The following is a 27635-nucleotide window of genomic DNA, read 5'->3' as shown; positions in this document are numbered from 1 at the left end:
GAAAAATGTTTCTATAGGAAAGCCTGTTTTCAGTTTTAAACAATTGGCTTAGAAATGAACTAACCTGCTGATAAACTGAGGAAGTCTATGTTACTGTATTTGGAATTTTAAAACACAAATCTCTTATCCCAAGCAAACTGTCTAGCTTTGTAATAGCTCAAAATAATTTTTCTTGGTTTTAACTACTCACTTAAGTCACAGTTGAAGAGATGTATAAATTGGTCTTCTTTATCATTATTGCAAAGCAAAACACTGATTGTTCCTCCACAAATGAAGTATCTCAGTCTAAATCAACAGTTTCTTTCTACGTTTGAATTGGGGCCTCAGGTGATTAAGCAACACATTCTTGAAAGTGGAAAGAAACAAGGCCTGGCACAATTTCGACTTCATTAGAAGTTGGCCCTTCTTTCTCTAAGCTCCTAATTAATTTTGAGTTCCAACACTGAATGATCACATGGGATGGCCAGTGGGAGGTGGAGAAGTGGGCTGCTTACCAGAGTCTTCACTATCATAGCATGTCCTGCTATACGACTGGAATTCAACCTGGGGAGGCAGGTCCTGGGTAGATACTGGAGTACCCTGGGGGTCTGCATAAAGCAACAGCAAAGGCTGATAATGTCCCTTGATGCATTTGGTCACCACATCTTTCCATTTGGGCCCAATCTGAATCACAAACAAGCAAAAGAACATGATAATTATACTTCATAGTCACAATTCAAAACCTATCTTCTTGTTTGTTTGTTTTTTCCCTAAAGAAAATCAAAGAGATAGAAAGCCAGGAATTGAGTAAAGAAGACAACAAAAGAGATGTTAAATCTAGACTTACGGAAGTGTTTATTAAGTCTTTTTAGAAAGTATTAAAATCAAAATACGAGACAAGAGGAGTAATGAAGTTGTTGTTATTCCTGTGAAGTATCACTGAGCTGTGACACCTGAATGGACAGTCTTGAGGTGAATATGCTACGTGAGAGGGCTTTAACTGTTCTGGTGTCCAATTTCTGTTCACAGATATCCTATCAAAGTCCTCCTTTGAAATTCACATTTCCGAAATTTTCTCCTAAACATAAAGTCACTTTTAGGAAACTAAAAAGGCAAAGACTCTCTCACAAACTGCCTTAGAGGAAAGGACACCAGTTTCTGAGTTCACGCATGGCCGGGCTTAAAATGTCACAGTGCTTAGCAGAGACACCTGGGCCTCTTGATCTTAGACTGTGCTGGAGGCAGCTCCACTGCTGCAGTTGAGTAGAGTGATGGAACAGTCATGGAAACAGCAACCCAAGCAAGTCAGCAAACCACCCTCTTCTGGGCTTGAACCAGTCATATTTTTTTCTGTTTCTGCTTTTTAAAAACATTTTTTATTTACAAAAACCCTTTTATTCGGTCTTTTGTTTTTTACCCACTGTCATTAAGTCTATCTATCTAGACTCCCAACAACACCATCTAGGGTGTCAGAGGGTTATTTACAAGAATCAAGAGAGATGACAGCCTTACTTTCTTCTTGCAGGGGAGCTGGTGAGCTTGAACTGCTGACACTGTGCTTTGCAACCCAACACTTACTCGACATCATCACTTTAGAAACTCCTGTTTAATAAGTCTTAAACAGGACAAAGACAAGTCATGGGGAAACTGTCAGCATGGACCTGGAACACAGGCCAATGAGATTTCGAACCAGCAATAAATTTTTCCCCCCAGCAATATTCTTATATGGTGTGCTTCTGGAGTTGACAACTGGCAGTGTTTTGCCCATACAGATGCTCGGTATATTGATAAATTTTCATTGATTTAATTATAACACATTTCTATGTTTTTTCACATACAAATCTTACTTAATGTCTTTTAAAACAGGTATTACTTTCCAAATTAAAAAAGAAATCAAAGTTCAGAGAATTTATATATATAAGTTGCCCAAAATTACACCAACAACAAAAGAGATGAAGATGAAAATCAGAGAGCAAGGCAAAGACTGCCATGGGGAGAAGAAAGTTGATTGCCGCCCATTGACTGATGCACGCAGCTATGTTAGTTAGCCTCTCTCCCACACTCCCCAAGTTGGTAACCTTATCACTAGGGGCACCTCACTCCTACAGATCACTTGAACCCCTTTGGTCATAGATTATGTCGTTTAGACAGTACCATTTTTCATGCTTTATTTACCATCATAGCCCTAGCTTCCTATCCTATCCCCGAATATATTAAAGTCTGATAGGGCACTGCAGGGAAATAATAATTAGAGAATAATTTGAGGCAGTTATAAAAGAAAGTATTATCCATTGATAATTCTGACACTTGGAATTCTGAACTTTGGGCTCACCTTATAGCCTCGCTTGGGGCAATAAATTGCTCCTACTCAAACCGACCAAAAACTTAAAAGAACACACAAACGAACAAAAACTCTTCAAAAAACCCCTCAAACTCACTGCCATCAAATCAATTCAGTCATAACAACCTTACGGGGCAAAGTCACACTGTCCCTGTGGATTCCCCAAGTTGTAAACTGTGACTGGAGTAGAAAGTCTCGTCTTTCTCCGGAGGAGCAGCTGGTCATTTCAAACTGCTGACCCTGGGTAACAACCCAACAAGTCACCCATGACGGCTCCCAACCAAACACAGTCTGCCAACAATTCAAAACTGTGCTAACTGTATGGTGAAGAGATTCAAAGAAAATCAAAGAAGATACCTTGAATATTAAGTGCTGTGTTATTCACTGAGAAGTCGACAGTTTGAACCCACCAGCAGCTTCTGGGAGGAAGCTGAGGCAGGCTACTTCTGCAGAGATGTATGCCCTGGAAATGCCATGGAGTAGCTCTATTCTGTCCTATAGGGTCACTATGAGTCAGCATCAACTCAACAGCAATGGGTTTTTGAGTTTATATTAATTAATCCTCAAGAAACTTACCAACTATTTTGGAAAATAAAGCTGACACCCTGATAAATTTGATAATAAAATATAAAGAGATCACGAGTTGGAAGAGATAGAGCTCAAAATCAAGAAAACAAAATACTGAAGACAATTTCTCTTGTATTGATTTAACTTAGTGTAATTTATCTTGTATTGTTTTCATTTAGTGTTGTTTTGTTTTGCAAACACTAATACTTCTTGAAAAGCTGTTTTTCCAAACAACCAAAGTAAAAGACCACATAAAGGAACTCATTTCACCAAAACAGTCTCTATACCTCATTCTCTGTGAATCAAATGAAAGTACTATCCAATAAATCTTAAAACTGCAATAAAAACTCCTTGTTGCCTCTCTCAAGCCCCCAAATGAAGTACCTGAGAAGAGGCGGGTGAGAATGGCTGTGTCACCTATAGTGTCGCTATAGGGTCTATATAGAAACGGTTGCATTAGTGTATGTTTTGCGGGGCATATTTTCAACAATGATAACAAAAATGAAATACAATTATATTTTGAAAGAAGTCCTTGAATATTCTTACCTCCTTGACATGAGCATCATCAAAATACATCCATTTGCGGATTTTCGTTTGGAAAAAGAATGTGGAATAATGTTTGCCATAGTAACAGATCATTCCTACTAAGTACAGTTCAGATTGCTTGGCCCGGTCATCTGTCACTCTGAAAAACAGCTGTGGAGAAAAGAAAGTAAGGCATACTCAACTCTTTCACGTCGCCTCCAGCAGACTCCATCATCAGTTCTTCAATAAGGCACTGACCTGCTTCTCCTCTCTTCAGTCTAAGAATTTTTGCTACTCAAAACTTATTATAAAAGCTGAACCAAAAATAGGTAGAAAGCAAGATAGAGCAGAACTAGTAAACCATTAACATGGTGGGGTTTCCTTTTACCTTTCTTAAGTGTTTGTAAAATATTTAATCATACATAATTGTAAGATCTAGGAAAGTTAAAAAAAATAAAATAAACTTTCATGTTTCAAAGGTTACATAAAGGAACTCATTTCACCAAAACAGTCTCTATACCTGATTCTCTGGCCCTACACTTACAAATTTCCCTCTGCGGTCTTAATAGAGGGCAAGAAAGTCCCATGAAAGAAGCAGTGCCAGGTATCGCAGCACTTTCGTTTCTAAGCACTCAGCAGCATTCTAGGAGCTAAAATATATGCAAAGAACAAGAAGGAGAAACAGTTCCTGAGAGTAAGGGACTTAATCAGTTGAGAATACAATCATAAAAAAAGTTTAAGACTCAGAACAGTACAGAGTATGTAAGGAGCGTATGAAAAACGAGGCCCTGGTGGCGCTGTGGTGGGTTAGGGTGGCGCTGTGGTGGGTTAGGGTGGCGCTGTGGTGGGTTAGGGTGGCGCTGTGGTGGGTTAGGGTGGCACTGTGCGGTTGCTGACCACAAAGCTGGCAGTCAAACCCAACACCCACTCTCCCACAGATTCTCAGCCCCAGAAACCATGGGGCTCTTCTGCTCTGTCCCATAGGGTCACTGTGATTCAGAACTGACTCAGCGGCAAAAGCTTTGGTTCAGAGATTCTTTGGAAAGGGGTCATAAAATAGGATTCTAGAGATTTTATTTATTCTCAGTAATGGCTTAATGACATAAGAACAAACAACACCAAAAGCACACTGGATTGTTAGAGGACTATCACAGAGAGTAGAAAGGAAACCATCGTTTAGGTTTCTTCTCTTACACTGAAGGATAAGCCTGGTTGTGCCTGCAGTAGGACATGGCACTGAGAGTATACAGAACATTCCCTCCCCTACCCCATCCCCATCTGAACTCTTCCCCTCTTTCTATTGCCCTAAATGGGGTCATAGAAAACCACTATTATCCTCCAAGCTGCTTCATTACCTTCTCAGCAGTGAGGAGAGAAGTTCTTCCACGTGAATTTCACATTCTTGAACTCCTTCACTGCCCATAGCAACTCCCTGACACCAGCAAGTCTCAAGACTGAACCTCCTGCCTTTAAACTAGTATAAACTAAGCATGAGTACAGCATAAAGTAATTCAATCAACTGACTGGTTTTTTAATCAGTAGCTTGGCTTTGCCAAAGGAGCCCAAGGGGCACACTGGGTTACATGTTAGGTTACTAGTAGTGACCACCACAAAAGTTTAGTCAACAGACACTACCAGCTACTCCACAGGAGAAAGGACGCTTTTCTACTATCATAAGAGTTACAATCTTAGAACCTCATAGGGACAGTTCTGCCCTGTGCTACAGAGCCATTATGAATCAGAATTGACTCAGTGACAGCGAGTTTGTTTGTTTTGTGTTTAGGAGGTTAGCTCTACCAAGGATAAGATCATCCCATTGCTTCCCAAAATGTCTTTGCTGTCTACTCAAAGGAGGTCTGTGCACATGTGTGTGCATCCCCCGGCATGTATAAACATGTTGCTGCTTTTAGGTGACATCAAGTTGACTCACACTCATAGTAGCCCTATGAACAACAGAACAAAACACTGCCTGGTCCTGCACCATCCTCCAATCCTGAGGCAGTATTCTTCATCATATAAGCCAGCTTCTCCAATTATTTGTTCATGGATATACATAGGCACCTGTACATCTGCCCCAAATTATATTTTTGTCATGTAGGATATACCTTTCTGTTCAGCATTCACTGTCTTGAGTACTTGCCAAACACAAGAACTCTAACTCAGTGACAAAGGTAACTAATACTCACATCACCCAGCTTAAGACAGGTGCCCAGGCTGTGGATGACATCCTCTGCCAAGTCTGAGTGGTCAGAATCCCACACCAGCCCAATTGTGATAATCTGTGGTGCATTCATCAACACACGGCGAATCCGGATCCTCTCTCCACAGTTGCTCTGAAATACACACAAGAGGAGAGTTCCACCTGGTTCCCACTGGTTCTGCCTCAATTCCACTGCCGTGTGGATTCCCCTCCCCACTCCAAATGCCAGCCCTGACAGAACTCACAGGGCAGTTCCGCAGATCCCCCATGGTGCTGGCATTCTGCAGCAGTTCACCAAACATACTCGGTGAAGGTTTTTCACGTCTTTCCAACATACAAATGGCCTGATTGCTTCAAGATGGGGGAACAAAAGAGGAATAATGGTGGGACAGTTACAGGTACATCAACTAAATCACCCATGCAAATGCCCCACTGTTTGACTTTCTTCTGTGCCCACTGTCCCAGAGACCCTTTGTCCCGACTCTGTCCGACAAGTAACAGTGAGTGCCTCTGCCAGTCCCAGATCGGGAATTCATAGAACGCCCATTTCCCCTATCACTGTCCTGGCCAGAACTGAGCTTAGGAAATGGGAAGTGATAGGAGAGCCAATAAAGAGGACAAAGGTTATTGTTATAGTTCTGAGTTACTACAATGAAGCTGAGACTCTGCAATAAACCATGTGGAGGTCTTCAATTAAAACCCAATAAGCTGGGGGGTGGGGGGGGGGTGGAATTGGATGAGTGGTGAGAGCACTGTAAAACTCACCAAAGGGAAGTAGTGGAGATGTAATGTACCATCTGGATGAAAGGCAGTGGATCCGAAGTGGCACCACAGCTAGTACATACACACTAAGCCCGGGGAGAGAAAGCAAAATCAAGCATCCATAGTCATTCACTGCTCTCATCCATTTGACACCCACATTCCCAGGAAGTGTGCTTGAATTAAAGGTCTAAGAAGAAATGGAGAAAGAAATAGAGTTTCACCTGCTCAAACAACGTCATTGCAAATTTCTGGTGAGAGATGCAATGTGGAGCAGTACATATATCCTCTTTGGTCTCATCAGCAATGTGGAAGTGAATTCTCATCAGGAGATTTTCCTGACAGAAAAAGAACAAAAGCTGTATAATGATGTCACTCAACTGATTTTTAAAATTATTATTTTAAAATTTTAAGCAGGAAGTTGTCTAACAAAAAATGTACTCGAAGTTCCCATGAGCATTCCCTCAGTTTCATCACAGAAAATAGCTGGTGTAAAATATCAAAACTAGACAATAGAGACATTGACAGAATCCACAGAGTTTCCTCAGATTTCTCCAGTGTTACATACATGTGTGGGGGTCTGTGCGATTACTACACCACTGCAATCAGGGTAAGAGACTGTTCCTTCATGCTATCCTTCTATAGCACAGCCAACCCCTAGCCCTAGCCCCTGGCAACCACCTAACTGCTTCCTTTGCTAAAATTTTGCTATTTCAAGAATATAAATAAAATCATACGTAGCCTTTTGATACAAGTCTTTTCTCACAGCCTAATTCCCTTGAGATCCAGCTAAAATTGCTGCTGTGGGTCAATAATCCATTCCTCACAATATTCCACAGTCTAGAGTATAGATGTACCACAGTTTATTTAACCATTTGCCCGCTAAAGGACACTGGGCTTGCTTCTAGGTTGGGCCATTATTTGTACAGCGGGCATGGACATTCATGGACAGGCATTAACTGTAAGTTTTCATTTAGCTGGTATAAACGTTCCAGTGGACAACTGCTGGGTTACATGGTAGATATATGAGGAGACTTTCCAAAGTTAGTGGGGAAAATTCATTATCTTTTACTTATTCACACACAAAAAAAGGAAGTTCCTTGTATGTTTAGTGTTATAGGAAGCCACCAAGTTATTTTCAAAGTAAAATATACCATTTTACAGTTCTACCAGAAATATATCCATGATCTAGCTTCTGAGTTGGGCCCACCTTTACCCTATAAAGGAATGTATGTCACTCTCAGATTTTTTTCATAGCTACACAGGGAGAGTCTTGTAAAGAAGAGTTGGGATTTTCTATTCAAAGTCAGAAGGGCAGTGTAATGACTTAGATATCATATCACATATATGCTAGGGACTCAAGAAATTCCCTCTTTCATTGTCTTTAGTAATGCTGGAGTTCTCAAAATGTGGTCTCCAGGCCAGCAGTATCAGTATCACCCAGGATATTAGAGATGTATGTTCACATTAAAGATGGATATGCCTGAGCTTCACTCAAAATCGAATGAACTGGGAACTCACAGAGAATTTGTGTTTTAATGAACCTTGACTACTCTGAAGATGAGCACTATTGATTTATGCAGCAGCAAGCACAAACTACACTAAGCCTACAGAGAAACTCACTGAGTAATTCATTCTGTGATAGCAGAGACATTTTAGAGTCCTGAGAAGCTAGAGAAACCCCTTATTTTCTGTAGAGCAGGGCACATATTGAACTTCATGGGAATGTAGCCAGTTCCTGGTAGAGAGCAGCAGTCCCCCTCCCATCAGAGAACAGGGAGGCCAGGCACTTACAAAGCACTCTGCAGCATCATCCATAATTCCCAGCTGGAAACGCTGCTCATCCTGGAAAGTCTTTGCCAGAGCACTGCGGACAGTGTCAGATGGAAGCACTTTTTCACTACTACACTGAAACTGGTTAAAGATTCCCTGTAGGGAAGAAGGTAGACAAGAGACGAAAAAGACAAAACACAATAATGTTAGTAAGCTTTTATACATCTAAGTCTGTCATGCTAGCCTCTCTATGCTGAAGCTATGGAACCAAATGCTCTTCCCATCACTCGATATGCTTGTAGCTAATAATGGAATCTACCGTATATACTCGAGTATAAGCCAACCAGAAGATCAGCCAAGGCACCTAATTTTACCACAAAAACTACATTAACAATGTGCTGAAAAACTCAGCTTGTACACGAGTATATACGGTAAATCAGAATAAGAGATATAATCTTTTCTAAAAAGGATCCTCACTCTTTCAGCTGAGTATGATGCAGTCAAGGATACATTTAAAAAGACCACTATCCTAAATACAGGCATGAACTTATGTAAATAGATTTATATAGGATGGTGGGGAAATAGATCTACGTGCATATATTTACAGGTTTAGTATTAAGGCAGCAGATGGACACTGGACCTCTACCCAAGTACTTACTCAATGCAAGAACACTTTGTTCTATTAAATTGGCATTCCATGATGCACACCTTCCCAACATGAACGCTGAAGGCAAATGTGTGCATAAGCAAATGTGGTGAAAAAAGCTGATGGTGCCCGGCTATCAAAAGCTATAGCTTCTGGGGTCTTAAAGGCTTGCAGGTAAACAAGCAACCATCTAGAGCAGAAGCATCAAAGCCCACATTGAAGAAACATACCAGCCTATGTGAAACACGAGGTATAGAAGGGACCTGGTATCAGACATCAAAGAACAAAAAAATCATGTCAGTGGGTGCCCACCTTCCCGATATGATCACTGAAGACAAATGTGTTCATAAGCAAATGTGGTGAAGAAAGCTGATGGTGCTCGGCTATCAAAAGATATAGCATCTGGGGTCTTAAAGGCTTGAAGATAAACAAGCAGCCATCTAGTTCAGAAGCAACAAAACCCACATGGAAGAAGCACACCAGCCTGTGTGACCACGAGGTGTCGAAGGGATGAGATATCAGGCATCAAAGAATAAAAAAGCATATCACTGTAAATGAAGGTGAGTGCAGAGTGGAGACCCAAATCCCATCTGGAGGCAATTGGACACCCCCTTACTGAAAGGTTGCAAGGAGGAAATGAGCCAGTCAAGGTACAGGGTAGCAATGATGAAACATACAACTTCCCTCTAGTTCTTACATGCTTCCTCCCCCCAACTATCATGATCCCAATTCTACCTTACAGAGGTAGGCCAGAAAATTTATATTGGTACAGATAGGAACTGGAAACACAGGGAATCCAGGACAGATGACCCCTTCAAGACCAGTGGTGAGAGTGGTGATACCGGGAGGGTGGAGGGAAGGTGGGGTAGAAAGATTACAAGGATCTACATATAACCTCCTCCCTGGGGGATGGACAACAGAAAAGTAGGTGAAGGGAGATGTTAGACAGTGTAAGATATGACAAAATAATAATAATTTATGAATTATGAAGGGTTCACAGGGAGTGGGGAGCAGGAAGGGAAGGGGAAAATGAGTAGATGATATTAAGGGCTCAAGTAGAAAGCAAATGTTTTGAGAATGATGATGGCAACAAATGTGCTAGACACATGGATGTATGTATGCATTGTGATAAGAATTGTACAAACCCCCAATAAAATGATTTAAAAACACACACACACACACAAAAGACCACTATCATAAATTACCTCATTTGTTTTGATACTAATAAATGGCTTGGTGAATAGGAATACATTATACATAAATTATTATTTGGATGCTCATCCTATGAAACATACCTCCCATTCTTTTTTTTTTTTCACAACAGAATTTTTTTTTTAACATTTTTTTTAACAATTTATTGGGGCTCATACAATTCTTTTCACAGTTCATACATATACATACATCAGTTGTATAAAGCACATCTGTACAGTCTTTGCACTAATCATTTTTTTCTCTTTTCTTCTTTTACATTTTATTAGGGACTCATACAACTCTTACCACAATCCATACATATACATACATCAATTGTATAAAGCACATCCATACATTCCCCGCCCCAATCATTCTCAAGGCATTTGCTCTCTACCTAAGCCCCCTGCATCAGGTCCTCTTTTCCCCCCCCCTCCCTCCCCATTCCCCCCTCCCTCATATGCCCTTGGTAATTTATACATCGTTATTTTGTCATATCTTGCCCTATCCGGAGTCTCCCTTCCCCCCTTCTCTGCTGTCCCTCTCCCAAGGAAGAGGTCACATGTGGATCCTTGTAATCAGTTCCCCCTTCCCAACCCACTCACCCTCCACTCTCCCAGCATCGTCCCTCACACCCTTGGTCCTGAAGGTATCATACACCTTGGATTCCCTGTACCTCCAACCCTCATATGCACCAGTGTACAGCCTCTGTCCTATCCAGCCCTGCAAGGTAGAATTCGGATCATGGTAGTTGGGGGGAGGAAGCATCCAGGATCTGGAGGAAAGCTGTGTTCTTCATCGATACTACCTCACACCCTAATTAACCCATCTCCTCTCCTAAACCCCTCTATGAGGGGATCTCCATTGGTCGACACTTGGGCCTTGGGTCTCCACTCTGCACTTCCACCTTCATTTAATATGATATATATATACATATATACACATACATATATACATATACACATACATACACACATTTATATCTTTTTTTTTTTTGCATGATGCCTTATACCTGGTCCCTTGGGCACCTCGTGATAGCACTGGCCGGTGTGCTTCTTCCATGTGGGCTTTTTTGCTTCTGAGCTAGATGGCCGCTTGTTCACCTTCAAGCCTTTAAGACCCCAGACGCTATCTCTTTTGATAGCCGGGCACCATCAGCTTTCTTCACCACATTTGCTTATGCACCCATTTGTCTTCAGCGATCCTATCATGGAGGTGTGCAGTCAATGATATGATTTTTTGTTCTTTGATGCCTGGTAACTGATCCCTTTGGGACCACTCGATCACACAGGCTGGTGTGTTCTTCCATGTGGACTTTGTTGCTTCTGAGCTAGATGGCCGCTTGTTTATCTTCAAGCCTTTAAGACCCCAGTCACTATCTCTTTTGATAGCCGGGCACCATCAGCTTTCTGCACCACATTTACTTGTTCACCCACTTTGGCTCCAGCCGTTGTGTCGGGAGAGTGAGCATCATAGAGTTCCAATTTAATAAAAGAAGGTATTCATGCATTGAGGGAGTGTTTGAGTAGAGGCCCAAGGTCCTTCCGCCACCTTAATACTTGACCTATAAATATAGACACATAGATCTATTTCCCCCTCCTCCTATATATTTTTGCATGTACATGTCTTTGTCTAGACCTCCATGAATGCCCTTTGACTCCTAGCTCTTTCCTCCATCTCCCTTGACTTTCCTCCTGCCCTACTACCATGCTTCATCGCCACCTGGGCTAGAGTATACCTCTTCTCTAAGTAACCTTACCCTTGATCATTTCCCACCAGGCCTGCCACTCCCCCTTCTCTACCATTTGGGGTTCCATGTTTTTCCCTTGTCCCTGGGTTTGTTAACACCACTTCCTTACCCCCCATACCCCCCCACCCCAAGTCCCCCCGGAACTGTCGGTCCCGTTGTTTTTCCTCCAGATAGTTCATCCAGCCTGTCCTATTCAGACAGACCTGTGGAGACACTAACATGCACGAAAACTAGACAGAGGAAAACAAAGCAACAGTATACAACCAGACAACAAAACAACAAAAACAAACCACTGACAAAGAACAGAACAAAACAGTTCACAAGAGAAAAGCTTGTAGTTAGTTCAGGGATCATTTGCTGGCCCTTAGGAGCGTTTTCCAGTCCAGTCTGTTGGGGAACCACGCCCTGGCCCCAAAGTCCACTTTCAGCATTCCCTGGGGACCTTGCCACTCCATTCCCTTGCTGTTCCCCTGCACTCCCCCAGTGATTTGCCTCGGTAAGGTGGGGTCAGGTCAGGTGCAATTCCCACACTGTGTCTCCGGTGCTGTCCCCTGTATCGCCCTTAGTCACTGAGGGGCATCATGTCTCATAGTCCTCCCATTCTTTTATACCATTCAGCTAACTTATTTTTTAATTAAAATATCATTTTATTGGGGGCTTTTATAACAAACCATACATAAATTGTATCAAGCATATTTGTACATAAGTTGCCATCATTATTTTCTAGACATTTACTTTCTATTGAGCTCTTCTTTTTTCCCCTCTCCTCCCCCACGAACAGCTAATTTAAAGTGACTACAAAGTACAAAAAATATAATAAACACCTTTATGTCTAAAACCTGGGTGGTGGGCTGTAGAATCTGTTCATGTTTACTTCACCTACAGATAAAGCTAAAGTAGAGTTTAAAAGATCACTTCACGGCCTGCAACCAATTTACTACCATTGGTTACACAATCTGTTTTCACTTATAAAACATATTGTATATATGTGTGTATTTTTAATTAAGCGATGCATTGAGCTCTAATACAATATATATAAGCCTCATTCATCCCTTTTCTGTGCTGTACATCTTTTCTGGTGACTATAATACATTTATTTATCCAGTTCTTTATTGATAGGCATTTACACAGTTTCACATTTTTTTGTTATTATAAAGAAGATCTAAACAAAGCATTACTGAAGGAGACACACAGGCAGGAGCCCTGTAACTTCGTATCTCAGAATCTACTCTCCAGCCACAGCAGCCAAACTAGTCTGGTACTGTTACACTGACAGACACTTAGGTCAATTGAGAATCCAGAAGTAAATCCAGACCTATAGATAGGTGATCTTCAACCAAGGTTCAAAGTAGTCTATTAAATGGAAAGATGAAAATCTCTTTAACACACAGTGCTGGCTAAACTAGACAGCCATTTGCAGAAAAAATAAAGAAGATCCATATCCAATGCTACACACACACACACACACACACACACACACACAGAGGGAATGAGAGATACCTGACACATTGCAGGTTTTGCAACCTATGACACAACCACTTGTATATGAACTATTGATTGAAAAACTAACTTGGTAGTTAAACTCTCACCTAAAACCCAGTAAAATATTTTTCAGAGAGAGAAGAAAAGGGGCTCTGTTATATCCTAGTGAATGATTGTACATTTCTCCATATCCTTGTCAGAAATTAATACTATGAGATTAATTTTAGTCTTTAGACAACATTTAGAATTTCTGGGTCCTTTGTGGCCTTTTGATACACAGCTGTTTTTATTCTGGTTTAATTAAATGTGTCTCTTTTTTAAAAAAAATATGGAATGCTTCACGAATTTGCATATCATCCTTGCACAGGGGCCATGCTAATCTTCTCTGTATCGTTCCAATTTTAGTATATGTGCTGCCGAAGCGAGCACGTATCTCTCTTTCTCATCTTCATCTGCACCTAAAATCCTGACAAATGCAATGTCCAGCAAATGAAAACAGAGTGGCAACAAGTGGCACCTGGCTTGAGTTCATCTCAAGTGGCAAAGGCTAGAATGTGCTTCCTGATATCACAAAGCCCAGAGCCTACTATGCCACCTGGATAAGCAACTCAGTCAACATACCAACATACCAACTCACTCCTCAACATATCAACAGGCCAGGAGAATGTCACTCACTTGAAATTCTTATTATTTTGATATAAATACTAGTGTTATTTTTCAGACTAATAAGACCAGAAATGAAACCCACTTAAACCTACCCATGTGATCCAACAAACAGTAGACCCTACCAAGGCCCCACCAGGGCTGTACTCTCTTCTCTCCTGGCTTCTTCTTATATTACTGGCCTCTTCATAGTAGCCTATCTGATTCCTTTTCATTTTTACAAAGGCTTTTTATTCTCATAGCTTTACATATGAGATCTCATATTAACTATCTGAGCTAGACCCATGATTCTGGATTCCACACCTATCTTGACAATTTCCAACTTTATATCAACTGCCCAAATATCCCTCTTGGGCTTCAGATTTATGTAACCAACTATCTATTTGATATCTCCATTTGAATATCTGTAGTTATATCAAATATAACACATGCCCAAACCTGAAACTCTCATTTCCTCAAAACTCTGCTCTATTTTCATCTCAGTGAATGGCAACACCACCCGTGCAGTTGCTCAGGCCCAAAGCTTTGGAGTCATCTTTGACTCCTCTCTCGTGCTCACAACTTAAATCTTTCTAAAGGCTGACAAGATGACACTTGAAATTCTTGGGATTTCTAAGTGGCTTTTGAGATTTCTACATTAGAGGAAGAGCACTGGAGTTCTTATGGGGTAAACCTAGGCAGGGCTTCAATGAGACCCTTGCAGGGATGGTACATACACTGCCGTAGCAGTACACCCAATCAGTTGGCAAATACTGAAATTTCTACCCTCAAAATATATTTGGCCCCATATCTCTCACTACCTTCTCTGCTACCATTCTGGTCCAAGACACCCCAACTCTTCACTACTGGATGATCGCAATTATTTGACTGATCCTCCTCCTATTTCCCTGGAGGAAATACAAAGCAGTCTCAACAATCAGGTGATGCTTTAAAATAATTTTAAGTCACACCACTTCATCCTTCCGCCCCAAACCCTCTACAACTACCCCATTTCATCCAGAATGAAAGTCAAGGTGATAAGCCAGATGATAACTGATTATACTAGCAAAGATGATATTTGATCTTAAATCTAAATCTCCACTTTTTACTCGTCAATTTAGTTCAGACACCAGATGCTCGTATCAAACCTCTTTTTTGCCTGTTGTCTCCAGGTGCTAGGCCAGACATTCCAAGTTAAAAAAGAGACTGTCCTTCACGCTGTCAAATAGGCAGATGCCAAGTGCAAGGCTAGGAGTCCGTAAGATACCCTAATTTCCCATTTGCTGTGCAGAAACTCCAGGCTTTCCCTTGACTTCTTTAAGATGCCAGCCACAAATATGGGAAGGGATCCCTTGCACTCACCCTCATTTCTCACCTACTGGCATTTTAGATGCAAAGATGGTGAAACGTTGTCTCTTGTACTTTGGACATGTTGTCAGAAAACACCTGTCCCTGAAAAAGGACATCATGTTTGGTAGAGCAACAAGAGAAAGACCCTTAACAAAATGGATTGATAAAGTGGGTGCAACAAAGAGCTCAGACATAACAACAATTCTGAATGGTGCAGGACTAGGCAGTAGTTCTTTCTGTTGTACACAACTTACTAAGAGCTGGAACTAGTTCAGCAGCACCTAACAACAGTAAGCGTGAGAACCAACTAGGCCCCTAATAACAGTAGCATCCATGAGTGTTGGCTGTAGAGCCAAGCAAAATTAAACCCATGATAACCTCAATCTTTGCTCCACTTTTCGTGATGCTACTGACTGGTCCACTTGTGAGGATTTTCGTTCTCTTTACATTGAGTTGTAATCCATACCAAAGGCTATGCTCTTTGCCCTGGATTTGGTGCTTAAATTCTGAGCACTAAATTTGTGGAAGGCTACAGATTAGAATAAAAACCCTAACTCTCCTCCCCGGGGGACGGACAACAGAAAAGGGGGCGAAGGGAGACGTCGGGCAGGGCAAGATATGACAAAATAATAGTTTATAAATTATCAAGGGCTCATGACGGAGGGGGGAGCAGGGAGAGAGAGGAAAAAAAGAGGACTTGATGCAAAGGGCTTAAGTGGAGAGCAAATGCTTTGAAATGATGAGGGCAATGAATGTAGAGATGTGCTTTACACAATTGATGTATGTATGGATTGTGATAAGAGGTGTATGAGTCCCTAATAAAATGTTTTTAAAAAAGACATTAAAAAAATTGAGAAACAAAAAAAGCCTAACTCAATTTTGAGTCTCTACATGGATGAAGCTAACCAGAATTCTTCCTGACCATGGATGATCACCCCACTAGCCAGCCCAGGGAGGGGCAGTGTCTCCCTCAGGGACTTGCCTCGGTGTGCCCTTAATACAAATTGGGGTACTAGGGCATATAGTCAAGAGTCATACTTATCCTGATTGCCTACATTGGTGTGCCCCTGAACCAACCCTGAACTGGAAACTATTCTAGCTAGCATAATGTACATGGTCTCAATCATGGTCCCCTTCTCACTTCTGTAGTCCTGATGCAACTCTGATGTATTCATCTGTCACCAATCATGCTTTTGTGACAGTTTTGCTTGTACTCCTATGTCCCATTTAAGCGTTCAGTTTTCCATAAATCCTTCGACACTGTGATGGCCTCCTGCCTGTAGGAAACTGAAGTTCTGGAAGGACATGTCCGTGGTTTGCAACCAGCACTTGTGACCACAGGCTTTGCGAGGGCAGCCCTACTGTGAGGCACGCCTCCACAGCCCCAAGACAGCGAATGTGCCAAAGTACAAATCTCCAGGAAGGACATTTCTCCATATCCACCCCCCCATAAGATGACACCTGGCTCCTCACACATGCAGTTAAAGGACGCTTATCTTGAAGAGCTGCCAGCTCCACCAGTCTTTCCTTTTTTTTTTTTTTTACATTTTATTAGGGGCTCATACAACTCTTATCACAATCCATACATATACATACATCAATTGTATAAAACACATCCATACATTCCCCGCCCCAATCATTCTCAAAGCATTCGCTCTCCACTTAAGCCCTTTGCATCAGGTCCCCTTTTTTTCCCCCTCCCTCCCAGCTCCCCCCTCCCAATGTGCCCTTGGTTATTTATACATCATTATTTTGTCATATCTTGCCCTATCCGGAGTCTCCCTCCCCGCCTGTCTCTGGCGTCCCTCTCCCAGTGAGGAGGTCACACGTGGACCCCTGTAATCAGTTCTCCCTTTCCAACCCACTCACCCTCCTCTCTCCCAGCATTGCCCCTCTCACCCCTGGTCCTGAAGGTATCATCCACCCTGGGTTCCCTGTGCTTCCAGCCCCCATATGCACAAGTGTACAACCTCTGCCCTATCCAGCCCTGCAAGGTAGAATTCGGATCATGGAAGTTGGGGGGAGGAAGCATCCAGGACCCAGGGGAAAGCTGTGTTCTTCATCAGTACTACCTCGCACCCTCATTGACCCATCTCCTCTCCTGAACCCCTCTGTGAGGGGATCTCCATTGGCCGACACTTGGGCCTTGGGTCTCCACTCTGCACTTCCCCCTTCATTCAATATGGTATATATATATATATATATATATATATATATATATATATATATACACATATATATGCACACACACATAAATATATGCATATATAGACACACACACATATATACATATACACACATATATCTTTTTTTTTTTTTTGCATGATGCCTTTATACCTGGTCCCTTGGGCACCTCGTGATAGCACTGGCCGGTGTGCTTCTTCCATGTGGGCTTTTTTGCTTCTGAGCTAGATGGCCGCTTGTTCACCTTCAAGCCTTTAAGACCCCAGACACTATCTCTTTTGATAGTCGGGCACCATCAGCTTTCTTCACCACATTTGCTTATGCACCCATTTGTCTTCAGCGATCCTATCATGGAGGTGTGCAGTCAATGATATGATTTTTTTGTTCTTTGATGCCTGATAACTGATCCCTTCAGGACCACTCGATCACACAGGCTGGTGTGTTCTTCCATGTGGACTTTGTTGCTTCTGAGCTAGATGGCCGCTTGTCTATCTTCAAGCCTTTAAGACCCCAGTCACTATCTCTTTTGATAGCCGGGCACCATCAGCTTTCTTCACCACATTTCCTTGTTCACCCACTTTGGCTAGAGCCGTTGTATCGGGAGAGTGAGCATCATAGAGTTCCAATTTAATAAAAGAAAGTATTCATGCATTGAGGGAGTGTTTGAGTAGAGGCCCAAGGTCCTTCCGCTACCTTAATACTTAACCTATAAATATAGACACATTGATGTACTTCCCCATCCTCCTATATATATTTGCATGTACATGTCTTTGTCTAGTCCTCCATAAATGCCCTTTGACTCCTAGCTCTTTCCTCCATCTCCCTTGACTTTCCTCCTGCCCTACTACCATGCTTCGTCGCCACCTGGGCTAGAGTATACCTCTTCTCTAAGCAACCTTACCCTTGATCATTCCCCACCAGACTTGCCACTCCCCCCTCTCTACCATTTGGGTTCCCATGTTGTTCCCTTGTCCCTGGGTTTGTTAACACCACTTCCTTACCCCCCTTACCCCCCACCCCAAGTCCTCCCGGAACTGTCGGTCCCGTTGTTTTTCCTCCAGATAGTTCATCCAGCCTGTCCTATTCAGACAGACCTGTGGAGACACTAACATGCAAAAAAACAAGACAGAGGAAAACAAAGCAACAGTATACAACCTGACAACAAAACAACAACAACAAACCACTGACAAAGAACAAAACAAAACACTTCCCAAGAGAAAAGCTTGTAGTTAGTTCAGGGATCGTTTGTTGGCCCTTAGGAGCGTTTTCCAGTCCAGTCTGTTGGGGCACCACGCCCTGGCCCCAAAGTCCACTTTCAGCATTCCCTGGGGACCTTGCCACTCCATTCCCTTGCTGTTCCGCTGCACTCCCCCAGTGATTTGCCTCGGTGTGGTGGGATCAGGTCAGGTGCAATTCCCACACTGTGTCTCCGGTGCTGTCCCCTGTATCGCCCTTAGTCACTGATTGGCTTCATTTCTCATAGTGGGGCCAGCCATGTTGTTCTCTCTGTGGACTGGCTGCTCTACTCAGGAACATCATCCTCACGGCCTGGTGGGCCAGGCTGTGTTCCACTCTCTCCGCCTGCCCCTTCATCTGCTCCCGTGTGCTCTGATCAGATATGTCCATCTCCCGGAGCTGCAGAGTCAATGTCGTCCTTTGGAATAAATTCTTTTCAGGGGAGGGGCAGGAATCCACTTAATTTATGGTGCTGAGGCCAGCCTCCCAGACCTCTCCACTGGTTTCCTACTCCACGCCGGGATATTGCATTCACACCCTGTCTTTTCTTTTTAAGGAGTGATTCATACCACTTGTCTCTCACATACCTGATACTTCCTATGAATTGTTCCCGTAAAGAGTACAGGATATTCAGGATGAACACATTGCCCATTTCACTGTGTAAGTATCAACAAGGTCTGTAGGCCTGGTGACTATAAAACCCTATTGGTGAATAAAGGTGCCACTTCTTCTCTGGATAATGGAGAGGGGTCCCCGGTGCTCTGCTCACCGCCCTCTTCCTTCCACAATTGCACCCTTGCTCCTCAGAATGCTGTTTGACGGTGGGGCTGGGCCCCATGAGTGGCACCTGAAGGAACCTGAAGGAGAGCTCAGTGAAGAGGAGGGCTCCTCACACAATGACTGTGAAACCCCATTGAAGGTAAAGTGAATTTGGGGGATTGTTTTGCAAAGAGGATCTAGGCGGGGGATTGTTGAAACTTAACAGGATCATGGGACAAAGTGAAAGTATGTCTAAAACTTACTGTGCTTTGCTCACACATTTGTTGAAACAACACCGTGTAACAGTAACCAAAGGAAAGATGCAAGGTCTTCTATAAGTAGTGGAAAAGTATCATCTATGGTTCCCTGAGGAGGGAACTTTAGACCTCCGAACTTGGGAAAGGGTCTCTAAAAATGTGAAAAAGGCTCACAGGGAAAGAGAGAATACCATTGTTGAGACCTGGTCTCTAGGCATTAGTTAGAACCTTAGCAGAGGATGACAAGGAGCAGGATCATCAGTGTAGTGGAAAGTCTTGTATGAGCTCTCCAAACTTGGAAAGTCAGACTTGCCATCTCTCTACAATAGTGTGAATTAGATGAGGAAACTAGTTACAACATCATACTTGGTGGGTCGAGGGGGCAGAGATACCAAGCGTGCAAAAGTGTGGAGCACGATGTGCTCATGAGTATAAATATCAGTTGCTGGCAAAGGCAACTATGTCGCCATTGCAGCCCAGTTACAGATTCCTGACCAGGGGCTCTCACAAAGATGTGATATCTGTTTGCACACTTAGGAGAGGATAGTTTCCCCTGGAGAAAAGAGACCTAGTGGTACAGCCATGAGCCAGTGAAATGATGAACCTTATGTGAAGCTTGTGCCCCATTTACAGGAAGTAGTCCATAAAACATTAGTAATGCAGACACTCCAGCAGTCTACTGTGGACATTAGCTTATGACCATGCTAACCATGATTGCCAAAAAACCATCTCTCCTTACTAGGAACACGGCAAAATTTTAGACTACATTAAGATTTGCAGGGGAGTTGGATGTGAAACATATATAGCTGACCTGTTGGCCGTGGCGATGGCCAATTATACCAGACTAAAGGGGAAATGTCTTAATTTTGGAAAGATTGGGCATTTTCAAAGAGAATGCCAGTAGTGTCCATTGCCCAACGCCGAAGCTAGGAGCAGGACCAGATTAGGCTCACCAGACCCCAGTCTATGTGCCTGCTGCAAAAAGGGAAATTAATGGATGAGTCAGTGACACCCATGGGTCAGTAGCAATGGTCAATAGTACTACCATGTGTCAGTTTTTTGTACGAAAAGTTTTATAATCAAAGGTCTTTTTTCCACCAGAACTTATATTATCCAGAACATGGATGATACTGTAATAGCAGCAGCTGATAGTGGAATGCTACAACAAGCTTATATTCACATCAGTGAGGCTATCTCTCAAGCAGGATTAGTAACTGTTCCTGATAAGATCCAGACAACCAACCCTTATACATATTTAGGAACAGTGGTGGACCAGACCACCATTAGGCCACAGAAACTTGAAATTTAAAAAGATCATCTAAAAACATTAAATGATTTTCAAGTTATTAGGAGATATGAATAGGATATGCCCTTTGCTAGGCAGTCCCACACATGAGCTCCAACACCTGTTTAACACATTGAAAAGGAACCCCCAGCTGAATAGTTTGAGGGAGCTCACCCGAGGCTTTCCCAGATATAGTTTGTGGAAGAACACATCAGCTAGAGTAAGAATTATCACGTTAACCCGACTAAACACTTCCACCTTGTCATTCTTCTCACACCTATTACTCCCACGGTCACATTAGACCAAAGGAAACGCCTGTAGAGCAGTTGCACTGAGGCAAGATGGCCCCAAATTCAATTGTCCTTATTGGGAAAATAGCTCAGCTGATTGCTAGGGGCCAACATCGCTGTTGATGGATGGATGTTATGATCCATCAACCATGATATTACTTATACCCCAGCTCAGATGAAAACTCTTAAAATTTTCTGCAGATTTTTAAATAGCACAGGTTGGTTTTTATGGGAAATTAGATTGCCATTACCTTCTGGGAAATTTTTTTGAGTTCTTGAAACAGACTCCATGGATCATTAGTAAAATCTCCTCCCCTAAGCCGCTTGAGGGAGCCCCTACATATTTTTAGACGGCTCTACCAACAGGCTCACAGTGTACTAGGGTCCTCCTCCCAATCCTTTCAAATGTGTCAAAGCTCTGCTCAGAAAACACGGATATCTGCCCTCATCCTACTGTTAAAGATGTGAAGCATTTTGGAAATGATGATGGCAACATATGTACAAGTGAGCTTAATACAATTGAATGATAGATTGTTATGAGTTGTAAGAGCTGCCCAATAAAATGATTAATAATAATACAAAATATATGAAGCAGCCCAACAATATAATTAATGACTCTGCATATGCAGAACAACTATGGTCTTTCATTGAAACAGCTGAAATCATACCCACATTCCGACACTGGTCAGTTATTCCTCACCTTACAAATTCAAATCAGATCCCGTACTCATCCATTTTTTCATTGGACATACATGAGCACATAGCATCTCTGCCTGGGTCTGTTGCCATGGGAAATGCAAATGCTGATAAGCTAACTCAGCAAACCCTGCTTTCTCTCCCTTCCCCATGAGCTGAACACCACCATGTCCATAACAATGCAGCCAGTTTGAAGCAAACGTATCATTTGACTTGGTCTCAAGTCAGACAAGTTGTCCGAAATTGCATACATTGCCAGCAAGCAACACGTAAGGATGCCCCAGTGGAGTTTATCCATGCGGGGATCGGTCAAAGGCCGTCTAGCGAATGAGCATCACTCACATACTCTCGTTTGGACATCTAGGAGCTATGCAGGTTACTACAGATACATTCTGAGGGGTTCTTGTAGGCGTCAGCCATGGCCAGTGACTCCACAAAACATGTGATTAGCCATTTGCTGTCCTGTTTTGCTGTGACAACAGGCAATGGTCCCACTTACACTAGCAAGCAATGTCCCCATTTCGTGTCAAAACTATCCATGTTGTCAAAAATATTCATATCACAGGCATTCCTTATAATCCCCAAGGTCAAGCTCTTATTGAACAAGCACATGGCACTCTAAAATCTCAATGACTAAAACAGAAGGGGGAAACGAAGGGTAGTTCTGTATAAGACAAACCTCCTTTGGCCTTGTAAACTATTAATTTTTCCTCTCTACCTAAAGTCTAACGTATCTAGGGCAGAATGCCAGTTTTCCATCCCCACAGAGAAAGCTGATCCTGAGAAGATCTGGTGAAAGAACTGCAATGAAACCGGGTTTGCTAACTGCCAAGGGAAGGGGCTTTGTTTGTGTTTCCACAGCTGATGGACAGCGCGTATGAATTCCTGGACGGAAAGAGATGGAAAAGAAGAAACTGCCCAGTCCTTTTGACCCTGACTGCGTCCCCGCTATGGAAATGGCAATTCCTGCTATCCTGGGACTTACAGCCACTGCTACCACAGCCACTGTCACTGAAGACGCACTCCTGAAGCCCTCAAATGGAATATTTTGTGCAGAAGTGGCAAGCCAACGCCCATCAGCACTGCATCACACAGGCAAAAGTGGACGATGAATTGGAAGGGAAAGTGGCTGAACCACAGCAGACTGTTCAGTGGTTGGAGATCAGATAATGAACTTACAGCATCGATGGTGCCCGGCTATCAAAAGATATAGCATCTGGGGTCTTAAATGCTTGCAGGTAAACAAACAGCCATCTAACACAGAAGCAACAAAGCCCACATGGAAGAAGCACACCAGCCTGTGCGATCACAAGGTGTCAAAGGATCAGGTATCAGGCATCAAAGAACAAAATATATCATTGTTAATAAGGTGGGGAGTGTGGAGTGGAGACCCAAAGCCCATTTGTAGGGCACTGGACATCCCCTTACAGAAGGGTCTCAGGAAAAAAAAAATTTTTTTTAATTAAAAAAAAAAAAAAGAAGGGTCTCAGGGAGGACACAAGACAGTCAGGGTGTGATGTAGCAACGATGAAGCATACAACGTTCCTCTACTTCCTAAATGCTTCCTCCTCTCCCACTATTATGATCCCAATTCTACCTTACAAATCTGGCTAGACCGGAAGATGTACAGTAGTACAGATAGGAACTGGAAACACAGGGAATCCAGGACGGATGATCCCTTTAGGACCAGTGCTGAGAGTGGCAATGCCTGCAGGGTGGAGGGAAGGTGAGTTGGAAAGGGGGAACCGATTGCAAGGATCTGCAGTTAACCTCCTCCCTAGAGGGCAGACAACAGAAAAGTGGGTGAAGGGAGACGTCAGATTGCAAGATATGACAAAATAATAACTTACGAATTATCAAGGGTTCATGAGGGAGAAGGGAGTGGGGAGAGGGGAAAAAATAAGAGGCTGATGCCAGGGGCTTAAGTGGAGAGCAAATGTTTTGAGAATGATGAGGACAATTAATGTACAAATGTGCTTTACACAATTGATGCATGTATGGATTGTTAAGAGTTGTATGAGCCCCTAATAAAATGATTTAAAAAAAATGAACTTACAGCATCAATTGATGCTGAAATGTGACTAGAACATTACAAATGTTTGTGTCAACCCTTATCAGCGTAATGAAACCTTATATGATTGGTCCTTAATTTGATACCATCTACAGGGATTTAAGGGGAACATTTCACTAGATATCAAACATCTAAAGAAAGAGATTTTCAACACGCTTAGGGTTGGGCTAAAAATATCTCCTACTTCTGATTAAGCAGTTAGTGGATGGGCTAGAAAGGCTCAACCTCTGGGCCGGGGTACACTCTTATGCATAGCACGGGTTCTGGCAGGGCAATATTGTCCCTGTTCTTGGCTTTGCAGTCACCTGGTGTTTTTACAGAAGGCTGAAGCATACAGAAAGCAGTCATGTCACATCTATAGCCCTCTTGAATTTAAAACATAAAACAAGAGAGGGAAATGTGGGAAAATGAGGACCTGGAAGTGTACATGGTTTGCTTCCAGCACTTGTGACCACAAAATTTGGCACACCAGTCCTAGTGTGAGGCATGCCTCCACAGTCCTGAGACAATGGGTAGCACCCAAATACACAAATATTATCCAGGAAGAACATTTCTCCACATCCACCCTCCATAAAATGACGATATAAACTGTCTCCTACAGATACCTGGCTCCTCATGTACACAGTTAAAGAAAGAGGAGTCAGCTCCCTTTGACTCTTATTCTTTTTCTAATTTTTAAATTTTTTAATTATTATTTTTAATAATTTTATTGGGGGTTCATACAACTCTTATCACAATCTACACATACATCAATTGTGTAAAGCACATTTGTACATTCGTTACCCTCATCATTCTCAAAACATTTGCTCTCCACTTAAGCCCCTGGCATCAGCTCCTCATTTTTCCCCTCCATCCCTACTCCCCCCCTCCCTCATGAACCCTTGATAACTTATAAATTATTATTTTGTCATATCTTACACTGTCCAATGTCTCCCTTCACCCACTTTTCTACTGTCCATCTCCCAGGGAGGAGGTTATATATAGATCCTTGTAATCAGTTCCCCCTCTCTACCCCACCCTCCCTCCCCGATATTGCCACTGGTCCTGAAGGGATCATGTGTCCTGGATTCCCTGTGTTTCCACTTCCTATCTATACCAGTGTACATCCTTTGGTCTAGCCAGATTTGTAAGATAGAATTGGGATCATGACAGTGGGTGGGGAGGAAGCATTTAGGAACTAGAGGAAAGTTGTATGCTTCATCGTGGCTACACTGCACCCTGACTGGCTCATCTCCTCCCCGCAACCCTTCTGAAAGGGATGTCCAGTTGCCTACAGATGGGCTTTGGGTCCCCACCCCGCACTCCCCCTCATTCACAATAATAGGATTTTTTGTTCTTTGATGCCTGATATCTCATCCCTTCAATACCTCGTGGTCACATAGGCTGGTGTGCTTCTTCCATGTGGGCTTTGTTGCTTCTGTGCTAGATGGTTGCTTGTTTACCTGCAAGCCTTTAAGACCCCAGACGCTATATCTTTTAATAGCCGGGCACCACCAGTTTTCTTCATCATATTTCCTATGCACCCGCTTTGTCTTCAGTGATCATGTTGGGAAGGTGAATATCATGGAATGCTAGTTTAATAGAACAAAGTATTCTTGCATTGAGGCAGTACTTGAGTGGAGGCCCAATTTGACTGTTATTCTTAAGGCGCGATTTCCGCCATTTGCCACATACCTGATACTGCCTATGAAGTGTTCCCCTAGAGAGCTCAGGAATTTCAAGATTAACGCAGTGCCCTTTTCATTGTGTGTGTATCCATAAGGGGCTTCAGGCCTGATGACTATAAAACCCTACTGTTGAATAAACACCTCTTCTCTGGATAATGGAGACGGGTCCCCTGTGCTCTACTTTCCACCTTCTCTGTCTTCCATAATTGCACCATCGCTCCTCAGGACCCTCTTTTGACTGTGGGGCTGGACCCCACGCAGATGAATTATTTTTGTGTTTGTCTTGTCTTTGTCCTATTTAAGGCTGTTTAATATAGTCCCCTATAACAAATCTCAATCCCTAAGTGTTTAATATCATATTTCACTTTCAGCAAGTAGGACTGTGTCAACCCTGGACACAACTGTGCTGATTTTGACCCCTTTAGCATCCCCTTGTTCTACTCAAATGACTGCTTCTTGATTCTGCCTGAGCACAATGAAGTGCTCTGGAATTCTCACTCTGCACATTGTTACCCATCACGTGTTATGATCCACACCGGTAAACATCTCTGCCGAGTCAGGAAAACACATGTGCATTTCTTTCTTGTATTGTCTGCTTTCAGCCAATAACTATCGGACATCAGCAACAATATTCCTCATTCCATGTCCTTTTCTGAGTCTGGCTTGAATTTCTGGCAGCTCCGTGTGAATGCATTTCTGTAATCATTTTTGTAATTGTCTTCAGTAAAATTTCATTTGCATGTGACATTAAAGATAATGTTCTATAATTTCCATATTCTGTTGGGTCACCTTTCAAATTTCTTGGCACAGACCAGTAACACAGTGTTGGATTTGTTTGCAATATCAGTTTGGATTCTGTAGATTTCTGAAACCTTGCTTCTCACCAATGCCTTCAGTGAAGCTTAAATCTCTTCTTTCAATATCATCAGTTCTTGAAATTGCTGAATATTGACCAAATCTTTTTGGAACAGTGAGTTTATGTATTCTTTCCATCTTTTAATGCCCTTTGTATATTTCATTATTTTGCCCATACATTCCTTCAATATTACAACTTGAAGCTTGATTTTTTTTTTAGTTCTTTCGGCATTTCTAAGATAATACTATAAAATCTGACCATTGCCAACTTTGACCCCTTTGGTTTTCCACAAAAATTAAGCCCCCAAACGCTAAGACAGTGGTTCTCATCCTTCCTCATGCTATGACTCTTTAATGCAGTTCCTCATGTTTGGTGACACCCCCCCAACCATAAAATTATTTTTGTTGCTACTTCATAACTGTAATTTTACTGTTATGAATTGGGTGACACCTGTGAAAGGGTCGGTCGTTCAACCCCCACAGGGGTCGAGACCCACAGATTGAGAACTGCTGCTCTAAGTCATCAATTGTTCCTAAATGAATTAACTACTTTCTTAAGTACTCTACTAGTTATGTATCATCCTAGGGATAATTAAGAAAACTGCCACTCAAACAATTTTCTGTGTTCTAGGGTTCAGAAATTCTTGTTTCATAAAGCTAAGAGCCCCAGTGATAGTGGCATAGCACAATAGTAAAGAGTATGGAATGTGGAACCAGACTGTCTGAGTTTAAAATCACAGCTTTGATAGCAACTAATTGCCTTTGGCAAGTTACTTAATTTTCTAGGCCTCAGTTTCCTCTTTTTAAGGCATGTTAACAATAGTGTTTACCTCCTAGAAATATTGAACAAGGAAAGGAGCTCAGGTGGTGTGCTGACTATGCAAAGTCAGCAGTTTGACGGACCAGCAGGCCCTGGGGAGGAAGATGAGGCTGTCTATTCCTGCCACAGTCTCAGAACCCGCAGGGTGGGTCCACCCTGGCCTACAGGGTGACCAGGAGTCAGAAGTGACGCAAAGGCAGTGAGTTTGAGTGTTCAGAGGAATGTTTGAAGATTAAGTGGAAACAATGCACACACACGACATGCAGAGACTTCCAAAAGTGGACTAATGGAATTAAAAGAGAACTTCTCCACA

At 42.5% G+C, this 27635-nt stretch overlaps 1 protein-coding gene and 1 non-coding gene across 4 annotated transcripts in view; both read right to left on the bottom strand.

Annotated features, from left to right (window-relative positions):
- The window catches only part of USP54 (ubiquitin specific peptidase 54), a 162367-nt gene that overhangs the window by 34293 nt on the left and 100439 nt on the right, over positions 1–27635 (bottom strand). For all 3 annotated transcript variants that reach the window (XM_075534034.1, XM_075534036.1, XM_075534035.1), the window contains exons 4-10: positions 8166–8300; positions 6596–6709; positions 6378–6460; positions 5858–5963; positions 5599–5745; positions 3434–3583; positions 495–663 (exon numbers count right to left, since the gene is read on the bottom strand). In XM_075534034.1, the coding sequence (XP_075390149.1) occupies positions 495–663; positions 3434–3583; positions 5599–5745; positions 5858–5963; positions 6378–6460; positions 6596–6709; positions 8166–8300 (904 nt within the window). The remainder of the gene's footprint in view (positions 1–494; positions 664–3433; positions 3584–5598; positions 5746–5857; positions 5964–6377; positions 6461–6595; positions 6710–8165; positions 8301–27635) is intronic.
- Positions 13533–13639, bottom strand: LOC142429982 (U6 spliceosomal RNA). Its single transcript, XR_012780476.1, has one exon. It is a non-coding gene; the product is annotated as a U6 spliceosomal RNA (small nuclear RNA).

The sequence above is a fragment of the Tenrec ecaudatus genome, chromosome 16 (genome assembly GCF_050624435.1).
Source record: "Tenrec ecaudatus isolate mTenEca1 chromosome 16, mTenEca1.hap1, whole genome shotgun sequence".
NCBI classification, from domain to species: Eukaryota; Metazoa; Chordata; class Mammalia; order Afrosoricida; family Tenrecidae; genus Tenrec; species Tenrec ecaudatus.
This window is presented reverse-complemented; position numbering and strand designations above follow the sequence as displayed.